The sequence below is a fragment of the Plecotus auritus genome (assembly GCF_963455305.1).
Source record: "Plecotus auritus genome assembly, chromosome: 8".
NCBI classification, from domain to species: Eukaryota; Metazoa; Chordata; class Mammalia; order Chiroptera; family Vespertilionidae; genus Plecotus; species Plecotus auritus.
Genome location: NC_137782.1, coordinates 80,905,463 through 80,927,319, shown reverse-complemented (window position 1 = coordinate 80,927,319; position 21,857 = coordinate 80,905,463). Strand labels below are relative to the sequence as shown.

The 21,857-nt window shown below is 42.3% G+C and overlaps 1 protein-coding gene across 5 annotated transcripts in view; it reads left to right on the top strand.

Moving 5' to 3' along the window:
• The window catches only part of DZANK1 (double zinc ribbon and ankyrin repeat domains 1), a 78,523-nt gene extending 64,391 nt beyond the window's left edge, over positions 1–14,132 (top strand). For 3 of the 5 annotated variants that reach the window (XM_080686165.1, XM_080686166.1, XM_080686167.1), the window contains 4 exons: positions 1,171–1,251; positions 1,781–1,908; positions 12,259–12,333; positions 12,998–14,132. In XM_080686165.1, coding sequence (XP_080542291.1) covers positions 1,171–1,251; positions 1,781–1,908; positions 12,259–12,333; positions 12,998–13,121 — 408 coding nt within the window. In that variant the 3' untranslated portion in view covers positions 13,122–14,132. The remainder of the gene's footprint in view (positions 1–1,170; positions 1,252–1,780; positions 1,909–12,258; positions 12,334–12,997) is intronic. The other 2 variants (XR_013961519.1, XM_080686168.1) reach the window with 2 other exon arrangements.
• The last annotated feature ends 7,725 nt before the right edge of the window (positions 14,133–21,857 follow it).

The window sequence follows — 21,857 nt, the reverse complement described above, 5'->3', positions numbered from 1 at the left end:
ATTTTACCATTTTGGAAATTCTACCCACTTATTCTGTATGTGATCTGAATCCCCTAGTGTTATGTGCCTTTATCTTCTCATTCTCTTTTAGGGGACAAGTGACAGAAGCTATACCATCTGTTCTTTCATTCAGTGATTACTTTTGAGCACATCTATTCTAGGTGCAGTTCTAGGTGTTGAAAATAAACAAAAGCCTTAAAAGTCTCAGACCTCATGAAGTTGACATTCTAGTACATTTTCCCCATACGGAATGGAATTCAGTATAAACAACTGCCCCCCGCACCTCGGTGGATTAGAGCACCTTGTTCTGAGCTGCTCATTGGGAGGACACAGGGTGAACCTTGCATCTTCTTCCAAAAGGCTCAGAGGCCTTGGCCAGTGTCCTCATCCCTGTGGCTTCCAGGGAGCCAGGGAGGTGTGGTATTACTTCAACTTTATAAACAGGTAAATGGTGGTCCCGGAACTACCCCATAGTCAACCCTGGGTGGGATCCAGTGGCAGAAACCTACTAGAGGTAATGTTTCCTGCTTTCTAGACTGCTTCCTTTAGTCTTCCAGTAACCAGCATTTGCAATCCTTTCTCTATAAGGAAAGATGATATAAAGATAAGTTTCATTGCATTTTGAAAATAAAACCTTCAGTTTTCTGATGATATGTAGATGGGAGGTTATTTCCCCCCCCCAGCAAGAGATCGACTTTATTGGTTCACTCACATCTCAGGTGAGCATGTATTGTGAGCTGTCTTACTTAGGCTGACTTTGAGCACTTTATAACAGCATGCAAAGTAAATTTTAGGATTCACCCGGTTGCTTTTCCTAGAAATAGTCATAATAAAACTAGTGTGGTGTTTCTTGGTTTTGTTGAGATTTCCCCTTGCATTCCTGTCCTTAATAATATAAAACAATGTGAGTGTGGTATCCTTCATCAAGGCAGTGTTTCAAAGACCAGGAAAATGTACATTAGGTGTGTTTATCAGTGCTGCTGACAGTTGGAGACCCCCCCCCCCCCCACACACACACACACGATCATGCTCATGCTCCCCTGTCCCTGGGGCTCAGAACTTAACCCTGGAGAGGAGACATTTACCTCGAGGGTTGAGCCTGGGTAAGAGGGACTTGACAGTAAAAATATTTTGCGGCGGTGGAAATGACCACATTCTGTAATGCTGCAGCCCGAAAACAGGCTCCTGCTGAAGGAAGTCGGACCGACAGGGGAAGGAAGAGTCTCTGTGATTGAACAGTTGCTTGATGAAGTAAGTGCAACCGAAGAGCAAGTCTCCCTGGGGGTTCCAGCCTATGTTTCATCTCTGTCTCTTTCAGATGGAAGTTCTGTTCAATGTTGTGATTATCACAGGGCCAGTTAATTTTTTTAATGCTGGGAATGGATTAAATGGCGAGTCCAAAGCTTTACATGAATTGTTGTTACCTGTTGCTAGTTTTCATTACAAAGGAAATAGGCAGAAAAGTGCATATGAGCCCAAATAACGTGCATGAAGGTGGCAGAATCCCTGGTCTGTGAATCCCATGTGACCATCATGTTTCCTAAAGAAGCAAGGTTGTCTGGGTGCCTACTCCTCCCGATGTGGAAACAGAAGTTTTACCACCTGAGTGACAGGGTAGCTCTATCTGTTCTTTGCTGGGTTTCGGGGTTCCTGATTTCCTTCTCTGTGGATTTAAAGCCGTTTTGTTCCATCAAGGATGTTTGTTAGTGACTAAGAAGGTGATTAGATGCTCCTGAGTGCAGGGTTTTGTGGCAGGCTTGTCCTTTTCCATGTGCTGCAGGGAGCAGATCCCAACTGCAGTGACAATGAAGACCGACCCGTTATTACCGTGGCTGTGATCAATAGGCACCATGAAGCAATCCCAGTCCTCGTGCAGAGAGGAGCAGACCTCGAGCGGCCGTGGGGACCGTAAGTGAGACACAATGGAGGAGAGTTCTGGCGCCATGCGGCAGCCAGCCGGTACCTTGAGCTCTGCTGCAGCAGGATCAGCTACATGCATGCCCTGTGCAATTTCACCTACTTAGGCACCATCCGCACCCATTGTGGTCTTAGTAAGAGACTCAATCGCTCATATTTTCTAAATCTGGATAGAATGAAATCTTCAAAATGGACCTTTGGATTGCCTAAATTTTAGTAGCTTTTATAAAGGATGGTACATTTTGTTAATTCATGAATTTATACTATCATGGGGCTGGCAGGTTCTTAGTGCTTAGGGTGTTAAGCAATGCTTTCGTCATGATCTGAATTGTAAGAGAAGAGAGCAACATAGGAATATACCCATGAAGTTAATGCACAAAGAAAATGATATACAGTTGTCTCACATGTTAACATCATTGGGGAGGAGATGGGTCCATCTGAGTTCACCACATAATCTCCTGGTGCCTTGGTTTCCCCAGCTGTGAAGCAGGACAGAGTGATACCACATCATGTGTGATGACTTTGTTACCTACTATCCTAGTCTTGGTGCTGTCCTGCCTCTTGACCTCTCCCAGCCTGTGTTCCTGTTGCTCTCTTGCAAATAGTAGGAAACCTGGGGTGGAAAATTCCTTGAGTATGGGTCCTTCCTGTTAACTGCCTATCCTGCTGACCAAGCTGTTGAACTAGACGTCTCGAGGGGCATCCCAGGTGTCTAACATTACTGCTTCCTGAATTATTATTAAGACAGGGTCGAAGCCCAGGTCAGTGAATCATAATGCTGAGTATCTCAAGCCAGCATAGGGGACAAAAGTTCAGTAGTTTTGCTTCTGCTTTTCTCTGTTTCAAAATTTCTTCTAGTGTTTTTATTCAAAATATATCCCTCTTAATTTTTAGATGTGCATTTTTATCAGTCTTTGCCAAAAAAGACAGCTATACTATACCAGTAGGCATGACCCCCTTTTTAGTTTTATTTTATAGCAGCAAGATTTTGGCACACTGATGTAAACATTTGATGGCTGGAGTTTACTTTCTTAAGTTTTCTTAGGGTTCACATTCATCATATTCTGTCAACTTCTTTATCCCACACTTGTATCATCATTAACAATAAAAATTCTACTACCTTGTTTTGTGTTAAGGTATAGTTTATATTTGTATAATTCAGATAATCTTTTCTTATAGCATGTAAGTATGTTATGGGTAATACAAAAATATATTGAGCACATTTTGAGCTGATGCTTAAGTCTGATGAGTCCTAGCTTTATGAAAAGCCCAGCTAAGAGGATGAAACTATTCTGGACGGGCAACAGATTCACTGGTTTTCTTTGGTGTTCTTCAGTTTTTATTTTTGCTTTATCACCATTCGAACCCACCATGTCATTTATCCATGTGATCTCATTGCATTTCTACTAAGTTTATGGTTATGCCATCTGTCTTGAGGGTGTATAATAGCCCTTTGTCATTCTTATTGCATGCTCCTGGATACTATTAGCAGAATTTAGCTCACATGGGGAGGAGGGCGAAAAGCTAGACTGAATGCCTTCCCCTTAAATAGAGCTCAGAGATCTCTTCTTCCATTTCAGTTTATACCAGTAGAGGAAAGCAGATTTTTCCACTGGAAGCCAACTTATGCAAGTCTGGTTTATATTTGTTGGTTTGAAGTATTTAGGCCTAGGTCAGCCTGCCCTCTGCCCCACAGCTGGACCTCTGTGGATCCAGGAACACGACCTCAAGTTTCCATTCATCCTACTGCTCTTCAGGTATAAACCAGCCGGAGACCTGGCTATCCTGGAGAAGAGGCCCAGTGAACTGTCCTCAGCACACCCGGATTGAAATGCGTTTTCCCTCCCAGGCACGTTTGGCTAGTGGAGAGAAGCAGCCCCGTTGGCTTCCACATGAGGTTACTTCCATTAAGGAGGTTGGCAGGTAGCAGAGGCCTCCCTAGTGTTTCTGTTTACCATGTTTGTATCATTTCTATCAGAATAAACTCAGATTCAACAGGAAGGAAAAGGCTAGGTACACATCCTCCACCGAAGCTGATACCTCTTCACAGACTTCAAAAACAGACTCAAGGTCTCACTGGGAGAAGGACACAGAAGAGTATTGTCTGTTTTGGACAGTAGTTGCCCTTCTTCACGGGAGTTTCAGACAATTAATCTCTCAGATCTGCTCCAGGTGAAGAAAATGCAACCCGCAGTTTACTTCTTAAAGGTTCAGCTGTGGAGATTTGTTCTGTTAGGTCAGTGGTTGACAAACTTCATTAGTCAACAGAGCCAAATATCAACAGTACAATGATTGAAATTTCTTTTGAGAGCCGAAAACCGACTTCTGCGCATGGGCCACGAAGTTTCAATCGCACTGTACGTGCGCACCCGCACGTGGTATTTTGTGGAAGAGCCACACTCAAGGGGCCAAAGAGCCGCATGTGGCTCGCGAGCCACAGTTTGCCAACCACTGTTTAGGTAATGCAAGATTTACAAAGAGAATGTACCTTAATCCACTATGATACTTAGATTTGAATAAACAGTTTGAGTTGTTTGTTCGTTAAGAGTAAAATTTCTTTAAAATACAAATTCCAGGAACACCCAGGTATAACTACTGTACAAAACATGTTCTAGAAGGTCTGATGAGAGAACACCGCTATTCAGAGGAACAAACTCACAAACTGCTCTGAAGCATGGGGTTCTGACAAGGATGTATATTCCATCTAGCACACCTTCCATATATTTATTTTATTTTTTCCATCACCATTTATCCCCTCTATGCCCTCTTCCACCTCCTCCCTCCCCCCTCCCACTTTCCATATTTGAGTTAAGTTGTTGGATGAGCAGTATACAAAATTAGAATTGGCAGAGTCACAATTCATCATTTTCCAAAACTAAACTGTAAATCGAATACACACTCTGCTCTCAGATTGGGGAGAGTTGTGAAGAAAGACGATCATATGTCTACTTAGGAAATGTGGCGACTCCATCAGCATATCTAAGTTCAAATGGTAAGTATCTTATAAAGACCCAAGGAACTTGAGGGGTGAAGTGGCAAACAGTTAAGCCATATGCTACTAGGGAGAAGGAAAGCTGAAAGATACAGAGGAGATTGGTGTCACTGGTGTGACTGAGACATCCTGGGTCAGTGCTCCCATCACATGCTGTGTACCCCTTTGCCTGCATCTACAACTGGTATCCTGAGCTCCCGGAGAGAGGACCCTGGTCCTGGCACAAATGGGGACATCAGGCTGGCATTCAAATGTGTGCTGAGTAGAGGAACAAATGATCGGAATGACTGATAGCCAGGCAGAAGTAATCCAACAGACCTCATGAAAAGTGTAAACTTAGAAGGTGAGCACTGGAAATTCTGCTCTTGGAGAGAGAGCACATAGACTCCTCTATGGTGACAGAGGACAGGATAGAGCAGAAGAGAGCAAAATGTAGAGAAAATGAGCATATTCTTCTTGCTAGGCCTTTTTATCCATAAAATAGAGATAATAATACTTATTGTTATAGAATTGGTTGGAGGAGAAAATGAGACCATGTATTTGTAGTTTCTAGGAAGAGCCTAATAATTGGACATTAATAAATGGTAGCAGGCTTTGAATGGAAAATATGGACCGCACGATGAAACCCAGGGTGAAAGGTGTTAGAACTGGTTAATACAATTTAAGTTAAAAGTTCTGTATTCTATTACTCTTAATAGATATCACCAAGTCTTCCTAGGCCTGAGTTTTCATAATTAAGAAAGGGCATGTTATACTAGTCTTTTAATATATCAAATTCTAAGAAGTTGGACTTGATAAGAGCTTCTCATAATTTACTGCACATACGAATCACCCAAAGATCTTGTTAAAATGCATATACAATTGATCCAGGAGGATGCCACTGATCCAGGTACCATAGTTCGAGTAGTGAGGATATAGAGACTGTTCTTAACACATTGCGGACCAGTAGTTTTATTGCTAGCTTTACCCAGTGGCCAGATAAGTTTCTATTGAACTAGTACAAAAAATGTTTTACATAAATGTTAAAGGCACGCTTTAAAATTAAATACCCATTGCATTTTTAAAAAATATATTTTACTGATTTTTTACAGAGAGGAAGGGAGAGGGATAGAGAGGTAGAAACATTGATGAGAGAGAAACATCGATCAGCTGCCTCCTGCACACACCTCCTACTGGGGATGTGCCCGCAACCAAGGTACATGCCCTTGACCCAAATCAAACCTGGGACCTTTCAGTCCGCAGGCCGACGCTCTATCCACTGAGCTAAACCGGTTAGGGCCCCATTGCATTTTGAAGTTATTTATTACATGTTCTTACAAGCTAATATCTTTTTAAGGCCACAAGCCTTAGAACGGAAAACACGAGAATTTTCGTTATCTGTCCGCAATGTGTTAATATGAATTGAGCTTTTAAGAGACAGCCCACCACGGCATTTGGTAAGGAAATGGCCTCATAATGCTATTGGACACTGGGGATTTCCCCCTGTACCTGAGAGGTCAGTTACGTTGACCTGATTTTAAAAAATGATGATGATGATGATGATGATGTCATCAACACCACCAACAATATGAAGGCTGATCCCCAAAACTTAGTTGCTTGAAGAAACTATATAGAACCAATGGGCAGACCTTTGGAAATTCTGGCATAAGGCACATTGCTTTGACACTTCCATCTATTGCCTCTGGGAAAATAGGAGGAAAAACACCATTCAGATTTGCTTGACACCAGGAGCCTTGGCCAAATAAGTTGTTTAAGTAACAAATCATGTGCATGATAAGATTTAAAACTAGATAAGATCCAGAACCATTAGGGTGTTTGATGCTTTTAGATTGCTGTTGCAGTGAAAATCAGTGAAGGTACTCAGTTTTTCATTTACTTTGGAAAATGGAGAGCCATCTATTTAAGTAGACATTTCAGATTCTGGTGCCCAAATCAGAGGATTACCCTTCCACATCTATATGGGGAGGGTCATAGTTATATTTACCTGAAATTCTTGCAACTCATATAGGCTTTAATCTTGGAGGCAATACTTCTTCCTCTAATTTGTCTGTTCATTCTTTTCATGGATGTATTCGTTTCACTAGTGGTTACTGAGCACCTACTATGTGCCAGTCATCATCTAGGTCAGTGGTCGGCAAACTCATTAGTCAACAGAGCCAAATATCAACAGTACAACGATTGAAATTTCTTTTGAGAGCCAAATTTTTTAAACTTAAACTTCTTCTAATGCCACTTCTTCAAAATAGACTTGCCCAGGCCGTGGTATTTTGTGGAAGAGCCACACTCAAGGGGCCAAAGAGCCACATGTGGCTTGCGAGCTGTGGTTTGCCAACCACTGGTCTAGGTAATGGATATACAGCAGTGATGAAGACAAAATTCCTTCCCTTGTGGAGTTTACAATTTAGTGGAGGAGACAGACAATAAACATGCAAATGAATAAGTAATTTCAGAGAATAAGTGCTGCAAAGATAATAAAGCCAGGTAGAAGAATAGAGGGTGTGGTCAGGAAAGGACCCAAACCTACCCCCTTGGACCAGAGACACAGGCATAGTCTGGAACAGACTTGCTTTAGGTGCAGAGGACTATTGGAGAGGTTGTTCCAAAGTGAGATTTCATTATTTATGATTAGTCTGGCAGAAAGATTTTTAAAAATATGTTTTTATTGATTTCAGAGAGAGGAAGGGAAAGGGAGAAAGAGAGAGAAACATCAATGATGAGAGAGAATCATCGATTGGCTACCTCCTGCATACTCCCCACTGGGGATCAAGTATGCAACCTGGGTATGTGCCCTGACCTGGAATTGAACCGTGACCTCCTAGTTTATGGGTCCATGCTCAAACACTAAGCCACACCATCTGGGCTGGCAGAAAGATTTAAAAAATTTGTATTTGTTTATTGAAAACAATTCTTACATGCCAAATAATTTTTTAATTTTATCAAAGTAAGACATGCACATGATAGAGAAGTCAAATCCTATAGAAGGGATTAGCAGTCCTCCTCTGCCCTCACTTCTTTTTTGTTGTTGTTTTTGCTGAATTTATTTTTTTATCTTTTTTGTTGAGAGTATTACAGATGTCCTCCCTTTTATCCCCATTGTGCCCTCCACCCAGTTCCCACCCTGCCCTAGGCCTTCACCACCCTATTTTCTGTGTTCATGGGCAATGCAGCTATGCATATAAGTTGTTTGGTTAATCTCCTCCTGACCCCTGCCCTCTTCCCTCTGAGTTTGTTCCATGTTTCCATGCCTCAGGTTCTATTTTGTTTATCAATTAATTTTGTTCATTAGATTCCACATATGAGTGAGATCATGTGATATTTGTCTTTTGCTAGCTGGAAAGCTGTGGTATATTTACACAAGGGAATACTATGCAGCTGTAAAAAAAGAATAATCTATTACTCTTTGAGATGGCATGGAGGGACCTGGAGATTATTATGTAAATGAAATATCATGTCCTCACTTCTTAATCCCCATTTCTTGTCCCTAGGGACAACTACATTGAAATATTTTGTTGTTATTGTTTAGATATATATTTCTTTTATTTCAGAGAGTAAGGGAGAGGGTGAGAGAGATAGAAACATCAATGATGAGAGAAAATCATTGATCAGCTGCCTCCTGCATCCCCCTATTGGGGATTGAGCCTGCAATCTGGGCATGTGCCCTTGATAGGAATTGAACCCGGGACTTCAAGTCCACAGGCCGATGCTCTATCCACCGAGCCAAACTGGCTAGAGCTACATTGAAATATTTTTTAATTCTCCTGGGAATCAGCTACATCTGTCACTAAATAATATGCTTAAACTGATAATTCCTGATTTATCATGCTTAGGTATTATGTATTGATTCTTGCCATGCCAGATGATGATTTGTTTCACTGACCCTACCTGATTATTTCTATCCTCATATTCAATGTTTTAATCATTGTATTACTATTTTTGGTTCTTTTATTAATTCCTGCTATAAATAATGTTTCTAAACTCATATTTTGATTGCTATCTTTTTTAGATTTATTTTAGAGACAGGGTAAGAGGGAGAGAGAGAGAGAGTGAGAGAGAGAAAAAGAGCGAGAGATTTGTTGTCCCACTCATGTATGCATTCATTGGTTGATTCTTGTATGTGCCCTGACCAGGGATCAAACCCACAACCTTGGCATATCAGGGTGATATTCTAACCAACTGAGCTACCCAGCCAGGGCCTTGACCATTATCTTGCAATGGTATCTCTTGACTGCCTTGTATATAAATGCATATAACTGTATATTACTGCTTCCTATCTTTACCTCTACCTCTTCTTCCCCTTCCATCTCACAATTTCTATTACTCTTTTATTTCTATTAGTATTTTTACAAGGCTGATCAGTTATATTTTCTCGTGTTAACATAATGAAGACTTCAATTTCTTGTGATTAGATGTCTTAATTATAATTTATTCCAGTCATTGATTTCAATAGTTCAGAAGTGTAAAGAGCAATTGCATTGTAATAGCTATATAAATATTGTTCGTTGAAGAATTAAGAGGTATGTTGTGATTACATTTCCTTCTTTGTGGATTCGAGATAATGACCCCTAGGCCACTCAAAGTAAAATTTTCTAACCAGAAATGCCAAATTGATTCTCTTTACACACCATGAATTATTCAAAATCCTGTTGCATTTCATCTTCTTCCATAAACTATGAACAACATAGAGCTTTTGTATCTGATTTTCCTTGAATTTATGATTGCCTTTGTTTTTTATTCAGGTTTGAAAAAGAACATGGCTTTACCAAACTCATAATCCTGTCTCACTTTTTACTTTTTCAGTGTTGTTCTTCTTAGAGACATTCTTCTTGGAGTACATTTCCTATTTGGATTTTGCCTGATAGCTTTCCAGTCTGCTGTACAATGGTCATTATGGGATTTTTATTTTATTGGAATTCACCTGTAGTTATTGTTCACATTTTCCTCTTTCTTGCTTTTGACCTTTGTCAGGATAAAGTGTGGCCTCAGGTAACTTCTTCAGAAAGGGTGTGTAGTAATAACTTTCTGAGTCCTTGAATGGCCTAAAAATGGCTTTTTTTTGGTCTTCACTCTTGATTAATACTTTGACTACTATTAATTTGTGTCCAAAATAAAATTTCCTCAAGTCTTAGAAAGCTTTGCTCTCTTACTTTCTAGCATCCCACATAGCCATGAAAATTTTACAGCAAATTTTTGTTTATTTATGACCTATTTGTTCTTTCTAGAAGCATTTATCCTTGATGTTCAGAAATTTCACAAGGGTGGTTTTTTTTTTCATGTGCCATTTTTCATTCACTCAGTTGGCCCTTTTAGTCTAAAAAGTCATGTTTTTCTTCAGCTCAAGGGAGATTTATCTCTCCATTTTTTCTGTTCTCTCCTAGAACTCCTGTTAGTTTGATGGTGGACCTCTTGAATTAATCTCCTATATATATACTTTCCCCCATATTTTCATCTCCCTTTTTCTCTTTTTTTAAGAGATTTTCTTAACCCTCCTGTTTAATACTTTTGATTTCAACAATCATATGTTTACTTTCTAAGAGCTACTTTTTCTAAGAGTTCTTATTGTTCTTCCTTTTTTTTTTTTTGGCTGAAAAAAACAGATTTATTCCTTTAAAGTTCCAGAGACCAGAAGTCTGAAATCAAGGTGTCAGAAGGTCATATTTTCTCTGAAGCCTTCAGGGAAGAAGTATCCTTGCCTTCTCCTAGCTTCTCGTAGTTCCCAGCAACCCTTGGCATTCCTTGGCTTGTAGCTGCATCACTCCAATCTCTTCCTTTGTCACCACATGGTTGTTTTCTTTCTGTCTCCCTGTGTTTATTGTTTCTTCTTCATGGCCTCATGTTTTGTTTTGTTTTCATATTTTTGTCTGATATTGTCTTCAGTCATTCTGAGGATACCAATTAGATTTGTCTTTTAAAAATTTATGTTGCGTGTTTTGGTTTTTCTCAGATGTCTGTGATCCTTTGTTGTCTATCCATATTAAAATGGGGAATATGCTAAATGAGTGGGATTCTGTGTACTTGAGAGGAGTTTGTCAACTGGGGAGTTTTGGGGGTAGATGAAGCTGCTCTCAGATGGAGACAAGTGGAAGACTTCCCTCTCGGCATGGCAGTTGCTTACCTGATTTTTTTCTGGAGGCACCATTTATCTTTTTCAGAGAAGAGGCCACCATATTTTTCTTTCTTTTGGGATAAATTGATGGCTGCAGGTATATTTGCAGGTGCAGGGGATAGAGTGGTGGTATCAGGGGAAAGAGCAGGTCTGGGAGAATGCAGAACTTCCATTGTTCATCCCCTTTCTAGTCCAATAGTGACTCCCATGTGCCATCACTCCTGCCATCTCTGATCAGGATCTTTCCATGAGTTCTAGAATGCATGTATCACCCCATCCTCCATTTCAGGCATCCACTGCTCTCTCTCTGGGCCAAACCTGGCCAGGCAAGGTGGAGAGACAGTCTGACGTGCAGCAAAATATGCTTTGTCTCACCTCTAGAGCTTGCTCTGTGGGTTCTAAGATTGGTGTTTATTTTCATAGTCTACAACCCAACTCACTGAAACCAAAGTCATTTTCCTACGCAAGAATAGGAGCTTCCGCCCAGCCTGTGTGGCTCAGTGGTTGAGTCTACCTTTGAACCAGAGGTCATGGTTCGATTCCTGGTCAGGGCACATGCCTGGGTTGCAGCTTGATCCCCAGTAGGGGGCGTGCAGGAGGCAGCTGATCAGTGATTCTCTCATCATTGATGTTTCTATCTCTCTCCCCCTCTCCTTTCCTCTCTGAAATCAATTAATATATATATATATATATATACATATATATATATATATATATATATATATATATATATATATATAAAAAAGGAATCGTAGCCTCAGCCCTGAAAGGTTATTATCATATAGACCAGTGGTCGCCAACCTTTTCAGACCTCACGGACCACCAGTGGTCCACGGACCACTGGTTGGCTACCGCTGATATAGACAATGCCCAAGAGGTGAGACTATGTCTAATATGTTCCATAAACTCTGGTAGGAAATTTACTAAAATAGTATTTATTAGCATTTGTTAAATCACCTACAAACCAGATCTTTGTGGGGTTTCTCACTTTAAAATATGAATGTGTCAGATAAATTTTAAAAAATACATAATAAAAAATGAATGTGTCCATAGACGTTTCACTTTCTATCTAACATCACAGCTTAGCCACTATCCCAGTATTTCTCCAAGGGAAGCGGCAGTGAGGGGAGACTCAAGAGATTATCTCAGTTTGTTAAATAGGTCAGTGGGTGAAACCAAGGCCCCTTTGGTCATGTGTTTCCTCTCCAGTCTTTTTTAGCCAGGGTGATTTTTTTTCTCCAAACAGGTACCAAAATACAGCTCTTCATGAAGCAACTCTGCTTGGCATGGCAGGAAGGGAGTGTATTGCTGCTTTACTGGGGTAAGTTCCCTGGCCGCTTGGGAAGACTTCTGAGGGCCACAGTGCTCCCCCTGCTGACCTGGGGTGATTTCAGAGGGCCCTTGTGCCTGAATATATAGTTAGTCCAGTGAATAAGGGCAACCACTCACCATGGCTTCTGGGACTAGGAGCTTTTTTAAAAATATATTTTATTGATTTCAGAGAGAAAGGGAGAGGGAGAGATAGAAACATCAATGCTGGGAGAGAATCATTGATCGGCTGCCTCCTGCATGCCCCTTACTGGGGATCACGCCTGCAACCCAGGCATGTGCCCTTGACTGGAATCAAACCCGGGACCCTTCAGTCCGCAGGCTGATACTCTATCCACTTAGCCAAACCAGCTAGGGCCCCTACGAGCTTTTAAACACACAATTAAAATGTTGCCCACCTCTTAAACACCTTTAGTTGTAGGACTTTGATGCAATGGCCAGGATTGGCAATTGAACGTCTGAAATCTGAAATCAGAAAGTCCCTTAAAAGTCCCTTTTAAGAGCCACCCTTGAGTCTGAGGGTCATGGTGGCCTCTTGGGGACAGAATTGGGAAGGTGGGGCCAGGAGGCTCCCAGACTGGCCTCCATGTGAGGGAAGAGCCAGGCACTCAGGTCCAAGTGCCTACGTCCTTCAGTTCACCCCATTCCTTTCCCAGATGCAATGCAAGCATCCGAAAGAAGAATATTAGGGGCCACACACCCCGTGACCTGGCTCTGACAATTGGGGATGACCTCATCACCTCGCTCTTTGCTGCTAAGCTCGGCCTTGATGACTATTAGACGCTAGGGCCTCCACGGAGCTTCACTTAAAGAAACCATCCAGCTCTGGCTGTTCTTTGCTCGTTTCCTTCTGAAATGTGTATTTGAGGTTTGGTAATTGTGGTTAAGATGAACTCATATGTTTTTATCTTTTAATTATATGACAGTGTAAACATGGATATTTCCTAATGTGATGGTGATGAACTTGATGCATGTCTTATTGCTGCTTGTTTTAGAATTTCTTTTTCAATAGATAATAATTGCACAAAGTTCAAAGCTAAAAAGTATAAAGTATTGTGTAGTGAAAAATCTGCTTCCCACCCCTGTCCCTCAGCCACCCACTTCCCCTCCTCAGAGGTAGCCAGTGGTAGTGTCAACTGTGTTTTTCCAGAAATAGTATAGGATTGTATAAGCCGTATGTGTAGTGTATGCATGTGCAGGTATATAGAGTAGGCATGAATACAAATATAGATAACACACACATATATTATCTCCCCTCTTGTGAGACAAGTAGTAGTGAACTATACACTGTCCTATCTTGTTCTTTTGCTTAATGTGTCTTGTAGGTGGTTCCAAATTAGTATATAAAGACTGAGTTTATTTTAAAATGTTTTTCTTTTTTTAATATATCTTTTATTGTTGATAGTATTACAGATACTCCCATTCCCCCCCTCCTTTACCTCCCTTCTTCCAGACCCTACTTAACCCCATGTCTTCACTACCCTATTGCCTGTGTCCATGGGCTATGCATATAAGTATAAGTTCTTCGGTTTATCTTTTCTCGTCCCCCCTAACCCCACATTGAGGTATGTCAGTCTGTTCCATGTCTCTATGCTTTGGGTCTTATTTTGTTGGTCAATTCATTTTGTTCACTAGATTCCACAAATAAGTGAGATCATGTGATATTTGTCTTTCTCGGATTGGCTTATTAAAAATGTTTTTCTTGTGTTGAACTCGTGGATATTCCTATTGCTATGGCTTGTAATTTGGTGACAAATAAGGTTTAAATAAAGTACTTGCATGAATGCCTAATTTTGACTTAGTCCTTTTTTCAGAATGTTATTTCAATCTTTGGTGATTGAATCGTGGAGTCCCTAAATCGTTTCTTTTAATGTATATAACAAGAATATTCATTAATATAAAATAACTAACTTAGCACAATAAATAACAGACTTTGTTAAGCGGTTGCTATCACTACCTGCACTTTATTTCCCGGGATTGGGGGCTGTCTATTGGGAGGACAGGCCTAGTCCTTGGAATCCAAGCTCCCAGTGGAGTCGGGTGATGCCAGCACTGTCTTCCCCTGGCACACCCTTGGCAAGCTTTGTTAGGATGCTGCAAGGATAACCAATGTCTGCAGAGACCCATGGAGTGTGATCCTCTGGTTTGGTGTCTGGGGATGGACTTTGCTTAGCCGGGACCACCTCTCCCAGAGTTCTCTTTCATTATGGGTCAGTCAGGGTTGGCTGCAAGGTAAACTGCACAGGGTTCTAGATTTAGAAGGTGGCAGTGAAACAATGGCCATCATGCTTGGAAGCTGGGTTAGGGCACCAGTACTGCTGCAGCTCAGACCTCACAGGCTCTGGAATCGACCGACAGGGACCATGGTATGGAGTTCAAGACCATTTTCTCCAGACCTCAGGGAGTAGGGAGGGCCCTAGGACCCATGGGTTCCAGAAACGGTCATCTCATAGCTCTTGGGGGTAACTTTCATCCCTTGAGTGCAGGGACCACGTTTTTACTTTCCGGGTTTTCCACGCTTCCTGATGGAGGGTCCCGGTCTCATCCCCTAGCAGTGAAGCACACACCTGACACCTCACACTAGGTCTCTTTCCTTTCGCTAAAACCCACAGCCAGCACAAACCACCCTCGAATTTCACTCCTTCAGAATCAAACCTCATTTAAAATAGGAAGAGGTTGCTTAATATTTAAGAGGCAAGAACACAGGTTCAAATCCAGGAACATTTTGATAAAAATCCAACAGGGTTACAAAAAACATTATATAAACCTTGAATTACATGTTTTCAGGCAGGGCCTTTCCAGTTCCCAATTTCATGTTATTTCTTGTCCTTTACGAAGCTTTATTTTTCTTTCCCTAATGACACTGTATCTGGGGGCAGAACCACTATGTGATACTGTGCAAGGAGCTCGTTAAAGGAATTGGACTGTACACAGTTGTGGGAGTGAGGCTGGTTGTGGCCTGGGGCCACTGTAGCTCAGCAAGGCCCCAATGGGGAAGAAAAGGTGGGCATGAAGTGGGATAAGTGAGGACAAACACACCCACAGGAGACGCTCGTGCCCTTCACCATGGAGCTTGTCCCGGGCTGGGCTTTCTGAAAATAGATGCTGAGACTGTTTGGATGGAAGAGAATGTGTGTTTATTTGGGATCAACACTTGTGAAAGGAAAAAGGGAGATTTGTGCAAAGGAAGAGGCCCATGATGCATCTCAGCCCTTAGCTACTCCTGGGGTGGGGCGCTTTAGAAGAGGACTGCCCACATGTGCCCCCTGTGCCTTGGCAGCTATAGCACAGCCACCAGGTAAGAGCCCCCCCCTCCCCCCAAGAAGGGTGTGACCTCGGGGAAGGCAGACTCCGAAGGTGCTAATGGCCAGGTGGTCTGCTCCTGACAGCCAGGCAGCCAGCCTGCCTCGAAGGGGCATCAAACGGGTGTGGAGGTGGTGCACTCTGTGCGTGCCCTGGAGCTGCACTGGTTCCTGACAGCCAGTGCCCGGAGGCCAGGAGGGAAGCAGGGCACTGCCCTTTGAGCCCCCGCCCTGTAGTCTCCACTTGGGCCCTGTGGTTGGTGCTCAGGGTTCCAGGTGGGATGGCCTGGCCCCCGTGGCTGCATGTCCAGTGGTTGGTGGCTCAGTGTCCTCCCTGCATCTGAACCCACTGCCATCTCCTCCCGAGGCCTGGTTGCTGCTTCATGCCTTCGTCCCACGTCCCCACAGGGCTCCAGTGACCTGGAATTTGCCATTCCTTCCTTGCCATCAAGGTGAGTGAGTTCCCACATGTTTATTGGCCAACAGAGTTCCTTATCTTTTTTTTGTTGTTGTTGATTTGGAGACGTTCTTTACATGCTATAGAAGCAGAGTATCTTCTAGAACCCAGGGCAGCACTATGTAATAGAAATGTAATACAAGCCACATACATGAGTGTAAATTTCCCAGTAGCCAAATTTAGTTTCCACTTACTCCTAAGTTACTAAAATATCAGGAATTAAAACTGTGTTAAGGATTTTTCAGCACCCATTGAAATAAATTTATTTTTTCTCATTAGATAATTACATTGATAGTATATGTTTTTGAGTCATACCTCCTCCATTGCTGGGATAAATACAACATATTCTTACTGAATTCCATTCCTGAGTTTCATTTCAATCTGTTTAGAGTTATTATATCTTTTAAATAAATGAAGTTGAGCTATGTTTATTATTGCTTGGAACCAGTGTAATGGTAGGCTCACAATATGAGTCTCCCTCCCACTCTCTAAAAAATCAGTGGAAAAAATATCTTTGGATGGACAAATGAACCCATAGGAGACGCTGGTGCCCTTCACCATGGAGCTTGTCCCAGGCTGGGCTCTCCGAAAACAGATGCTGAGACTGTTTAAATGGAAGAGAATGTGTGTTTAATCGGGATCAAATTCCCTGCTCACCAGGGAATTTCTTCTCCAGAGAAGTCTCCATTCTGCATTTAAAGCCTTTCAACTGGTTGACTCAGGCCCACCTAGGCCGCCTAGAATGATTATGAACTATTATTTTTTGTTGTTAATCCTCATCCCAGGATATTTTTTCCACTGATTTTTAGAGAGAATGGAAGGGAGGCAGGGATGGGAAAGAGAGAGAGAGAAACATCGATGTGAAAGAGACACATCGATTGGTTGCCTCCTGAATGTTCCCCAAACAGGGCCAGGGATCCATCTGCAACTCAGGTGGATGCCCTTGACCGGAAATTAACCCAAGACCCTTCAGTCCACGGCTGATGCTCTATCCACTGAGCCAAACCGGCTAGGGCTGTTAACCACTCTTTTGCCCACTACTCTGTTGATATGTTTGATAATGGAGCCTGCTGGTGGTAAGCACGGGCCTCACCCTCTGCCAATGCTAAAATAATGAGGGTGGTAAGAACTTGATTGTTCTCTCAGGCAAAGCTGAATTCCTTCTTTTTTTTAAAAAAATATATTTTATTAATTTTTTACAGAGAGGAAGGGAGAGGGATAGAGAGTTAGAAACATCCATCAGCTGCCTCCTGCACACTCCCCACTGGGGATGTGCCCGCAACCAAGGTACATGCTCTTGACCGGAATTGAACCTGGGACCCTTCAGTCCGCAGGCTGACGCTCTATCTATCCACTGAGCCAAACCGGTTAGGGCTGAATTCCTTCTTCCTCCTGCTCCCGCTCCGCCGCTAATTTTAAAGCTCCATGTCTAGTAACATTATGCAGATCTCTCTGTGATTTGGACTACAGTATTTCTCTCCAGTTTGTATTTTATTTTGGCTGAAGTTGTGGGCTGCCTTGCAGAATTCATTTTTCTGTAGCCAACCTTGACCTAGTTTCATGATGGTTTCAAGGTTTTGAGTTAGTTAGAAAAGTCAGTCCTAGCGCTAGCAGGTAGGGCCTAACTGGTTTGGCTCAGTGGATAGAGCGTCCGCCTGCAGACTGAAGGGTCTCAGGTTCGATTCCGGTCAAGGGCACATGCCTGAGTTTCCGACTAGATCCCCAGTAGGGGGTGTGCAGGAGGCTGCTGATCAATGATTCTTCCTCATCATTGATGTTTCTATCTTTCCCTCTCCCTTCCTTTCTGAAATCAATTAAAAAAATATGTATATATAAAAGAAAAGTCAGTCCTGTTATAAAGGTGTTTCATTTAGCTATTGCTGTATAACACACAACACTAAAATTTAGGGCTTAAGACAACAGTTTTTTAAATGTTTGCATTGATTTTAGAGAGTCTGTTAGGGAGTAAGTGGAAACTAAATTTGGCTACTGGGAAATTTACACTCATGTATGTGGCTTGTATTACACACAGAAACATCGATGAGAGAGAGACATGGATCTGAGAGCAAGACATGGATCGGCTGCCTCCTCCACACCCCCTACTGGTGATCGAGCCCGCAACCCAGGCATGCGCTCTGACTGGGAATTGAACTGGGGACCTCTTGGTAAATGGGTCGACGCTCAACCACTGAGCCACACCAGCTGGGCAACAACAATTTTATTATTATTATCCCTCACGGTTCTGTAGATTGACTGAGCTCAGCAGAGTGGTTCTCACTTGGGGTCTGAAGTCTTGACAGAATGGGACCTTCACGACGGCTTAATAACATAGTTGGAGTTGATGTTCACTGTTAGCTCAATCAGCTGGGGCTGTTGACGAAAATGCCTCCATGAGGCCTCTCTCTGTGGCTTGAACTTTTCAGAGTATAGTAGTGGGTTTCAAAGAGAAGCTATAAGACTTCTTATGAATTAGCAGCAGAAGTCCCATAATATCACTTATCCTACATTCTGCTGATCAAGCAAGTCACCACGGCCAGCCCAGATTCTTGAGGAGAGTAACAAGTCTCCATGTCATCAAATACATCTGAGATTATAACAAGGAGTTAATGATGTCAATTCAGGGGACTATCTCCACGGTCCATCCCATGTGAACTATATACTTATCCCTAAGACCCCCCACCCCACCCCGAGTCTTAATCCGTTATGGCATTGGCTCAAAGTTCAGGGTCTTTTTATCTAAATTAGGTCAGGGTATATGATGCTTTATCTGAAGACTTGCAACTAAAGAATCATATCTAACATTCAGCATTGATTCTGGGATAGGATAACTACAATAAATACTTCCATCCAAAAAACGGAGAAGTGATCCGGAACCAAGATGGCGGCATAGGTAAACACCTAAACTGCTGCCTCGCACAACAATTTCAAAACTACAACTAAAAGACAGAACGGACACCATCCAGAACCGCAGGAAAGCTGACTGAGTGAAAATTCTACAACTAGAAGGATAGAGAAAAGCTCACAGAGAATTGGAGGTACGGCAAAGGGTCTTTGTGCGCGCAGAGAGGAAGGGCGGCTGAGAGCCTGGCTGACTTTCTCTGGCGGAAGGGGGAAGGGAGCCCCCGACCGAACTGAACCCCGGTTCTGACTGCACTGAAACCCTGTTCCGGGCGAGCCCCTGGGGACCCACGCTCTTGTGGGGGGAGTCTGGACTCTCGGGCGGAGACTCAGGAGCCGGGGAAGGCGGAGGACTGAAGGCACACACGTGCGCGCAAGGGCAAGGCTGACGGGAAGCCAAGACTGAGACTCCACCCCATCCAAGCCTAGCACAGAGGCTATTGCAATTTGGCAAGTCTAATCCTATAAGGCTGTCTCCAGCACCGGACTTCTCCCAGCATAGACACAGCTGATCCTTACAGCCAACTGGCCTGGAGGTCAATTCTTCCCAGTTACACCAACAACAATCAAGACTTAATTACAACTAGGCTGTACACACAGTCCACAAAGGGGTGCACCAAGAGTGTCCACCTCAGGTTAACTGGGGAGGCAGACCCACTAGGCCAAATTGGAAACCTAGCACACAAATCTACCAACCCAGGGAAGCAGTGAAAATGCGGCGTCTAAGAATCAGATCACAAACAAAAGAAATGGAGGAAAACAAACGACTGGACATAGAATTCAAAACCACAGTTATAAGGCTTTTTAAGAATATCCTAGAAAAGGCCGATAAATATAACGAGACCCTCGAAGAGATGAAAAAGGACCAACTAGAAATTAAACATACACTGACTGAAATAAAAAATATTATACAGAGACCCAAAAACAGACAAGAGGAACACAAAAATCAAGTCAAAGAATTGAAATACAAAGAAGCAAAAAACACTCAACCGAAAAAGCAAAAAGCAAAAAAAAAAATCCAAAAAGTTGAAGATAATCTAAGAAGACTCTGGGACAACTTCAAGCGTACCAACATCAGAATTATGGGGGTGCCAGAAGAAGAGAGAGAGCAAGATACTGAAAACCTATTTGAAGAAATAATGACCGAAAACTTCCCCCACCTGGTGAAAGAAATAGACTTACAAGTCCAGGAAGCCCACAGAACCCCAAACAAAAGGAATCCAAAGAGGACTACACCAAGACACATCATAATTAAAATGCCAAGAGCAAAAGACAAAGAGAGAATATTAAAAGCAGCAAGAGAAAAACAGTTAATTACCTACAAGGGAGCACCCATACGACTGTCAGCTGACTTTTCAACAGAAACTATGCAGGCCAGACGGGAGTGGCAAGAAATTTTCAATGTGATGAATAGCAAGAACCTACAACCAAGATTACTCTACCCAGCAAAGCTATCATTCAGAATTGAAGGGCAGATAAAGAGTTTCACAGACAAGAAAAAGCTAAAGGAGTTCATCACCACCAAACCAGTATTATATGAAATGCTGAAAGGTATTCTTAAAGAAGAGGAAGAAGAAAAAAGGAAAGATAAAAATTATGAACAACAAATACATATCTATCAACAAGTGAACCTAAAAATCAAGTAAATTAAAAACCTGAGGAACAGAATAATCTGGTGAATATAATAGAATCAGGGGCATAGAAAGGGAGTGGACTGATAATTCTCAGGGGAAAGGGGTATGGGGGGGTTCATAAAGAGACTGGACAAAAATCATACACCTATGGATGAGGACAGTGGGGGGTAGGTAAGGGCAGAAGGTGGGGTGGGAAATGGGTGGAGGGGAGCTATGGGGGAAAAAAGGAGAAATAATTGTAATAATCTGAATAAAGATTTATTTAATTAAAATAAATAAATAAATAAATAAACAAAAAACGGAGAAGTGGCATACACACAGCACGTACTGGTTCACAGAACTTCTGAAATTCAGCTGGGCACATGCCACCAGCTCTTTGATTAGTGTCCAGTGTGGCCCCGGGAGTGACTCTCCACGGCTTTTGTGTCATCATTGTAAGCTATTCTTCCTTTTCTATAAGAAATGACCCGTTTGCAACTTAGTCCATTTCTTAGCTTGCCTCCCTATCCAAAGGGGATATTTCTTTGTCCTTTTCAGATTAAGCTAGTGTTTCTATTACAAATGTCATAGGTTGCCCAGCCAGCATGGCTCAGCGGTTGAGTATCTACCTATGAACCAGGAGGTTACAGTTCAATTCCTGGTCAAGGTACGTACCCGGCCCCGGGCTGGGGGCTCGATCCCCAGTGCGGAGTGTGCAGGAGGCAGCCAATCAATGATTCTCTCTCATCATTGATGTTTCTATCTCTCTCTCTTCTCCCTCTCTGAAATCAATAAATTTTTTAAAACCCACAAATGTCATAGGTTGCCTGTGGCTCTTACTAAAGTTTATTTCATTAGATGAAACCACATCTGCAAAGCTCTTTAAGTCAAGCCCGTCTGATTTGGGTTGAGTGTCAGGGTGCTTGGTATAGGATGATATCCTTCAAATTCATAGAAACCATTTTGTGTAGTTGAGAGGGTCTAGGAAATGTACACGTAAATCTTCTGAAGTCTTAACAAAGGGTATTACTCCCACATCCTTGAAATGATCGTTACCTTAAAGACCACTTGTTTTGGGCAAAACCATTGGACTGAAACACAATGGAGGAGGTGTGATTAACAATCTTTAAACATGGTTGAACATCTTTAGCTGCATAATTGAGAGTGTATGGCTTAAGGGACCTTAGACAAGTCTAAAATGGAGTGCTGAGGAGCACGACTGTAAGTTCTAAACCCTTGTATTACA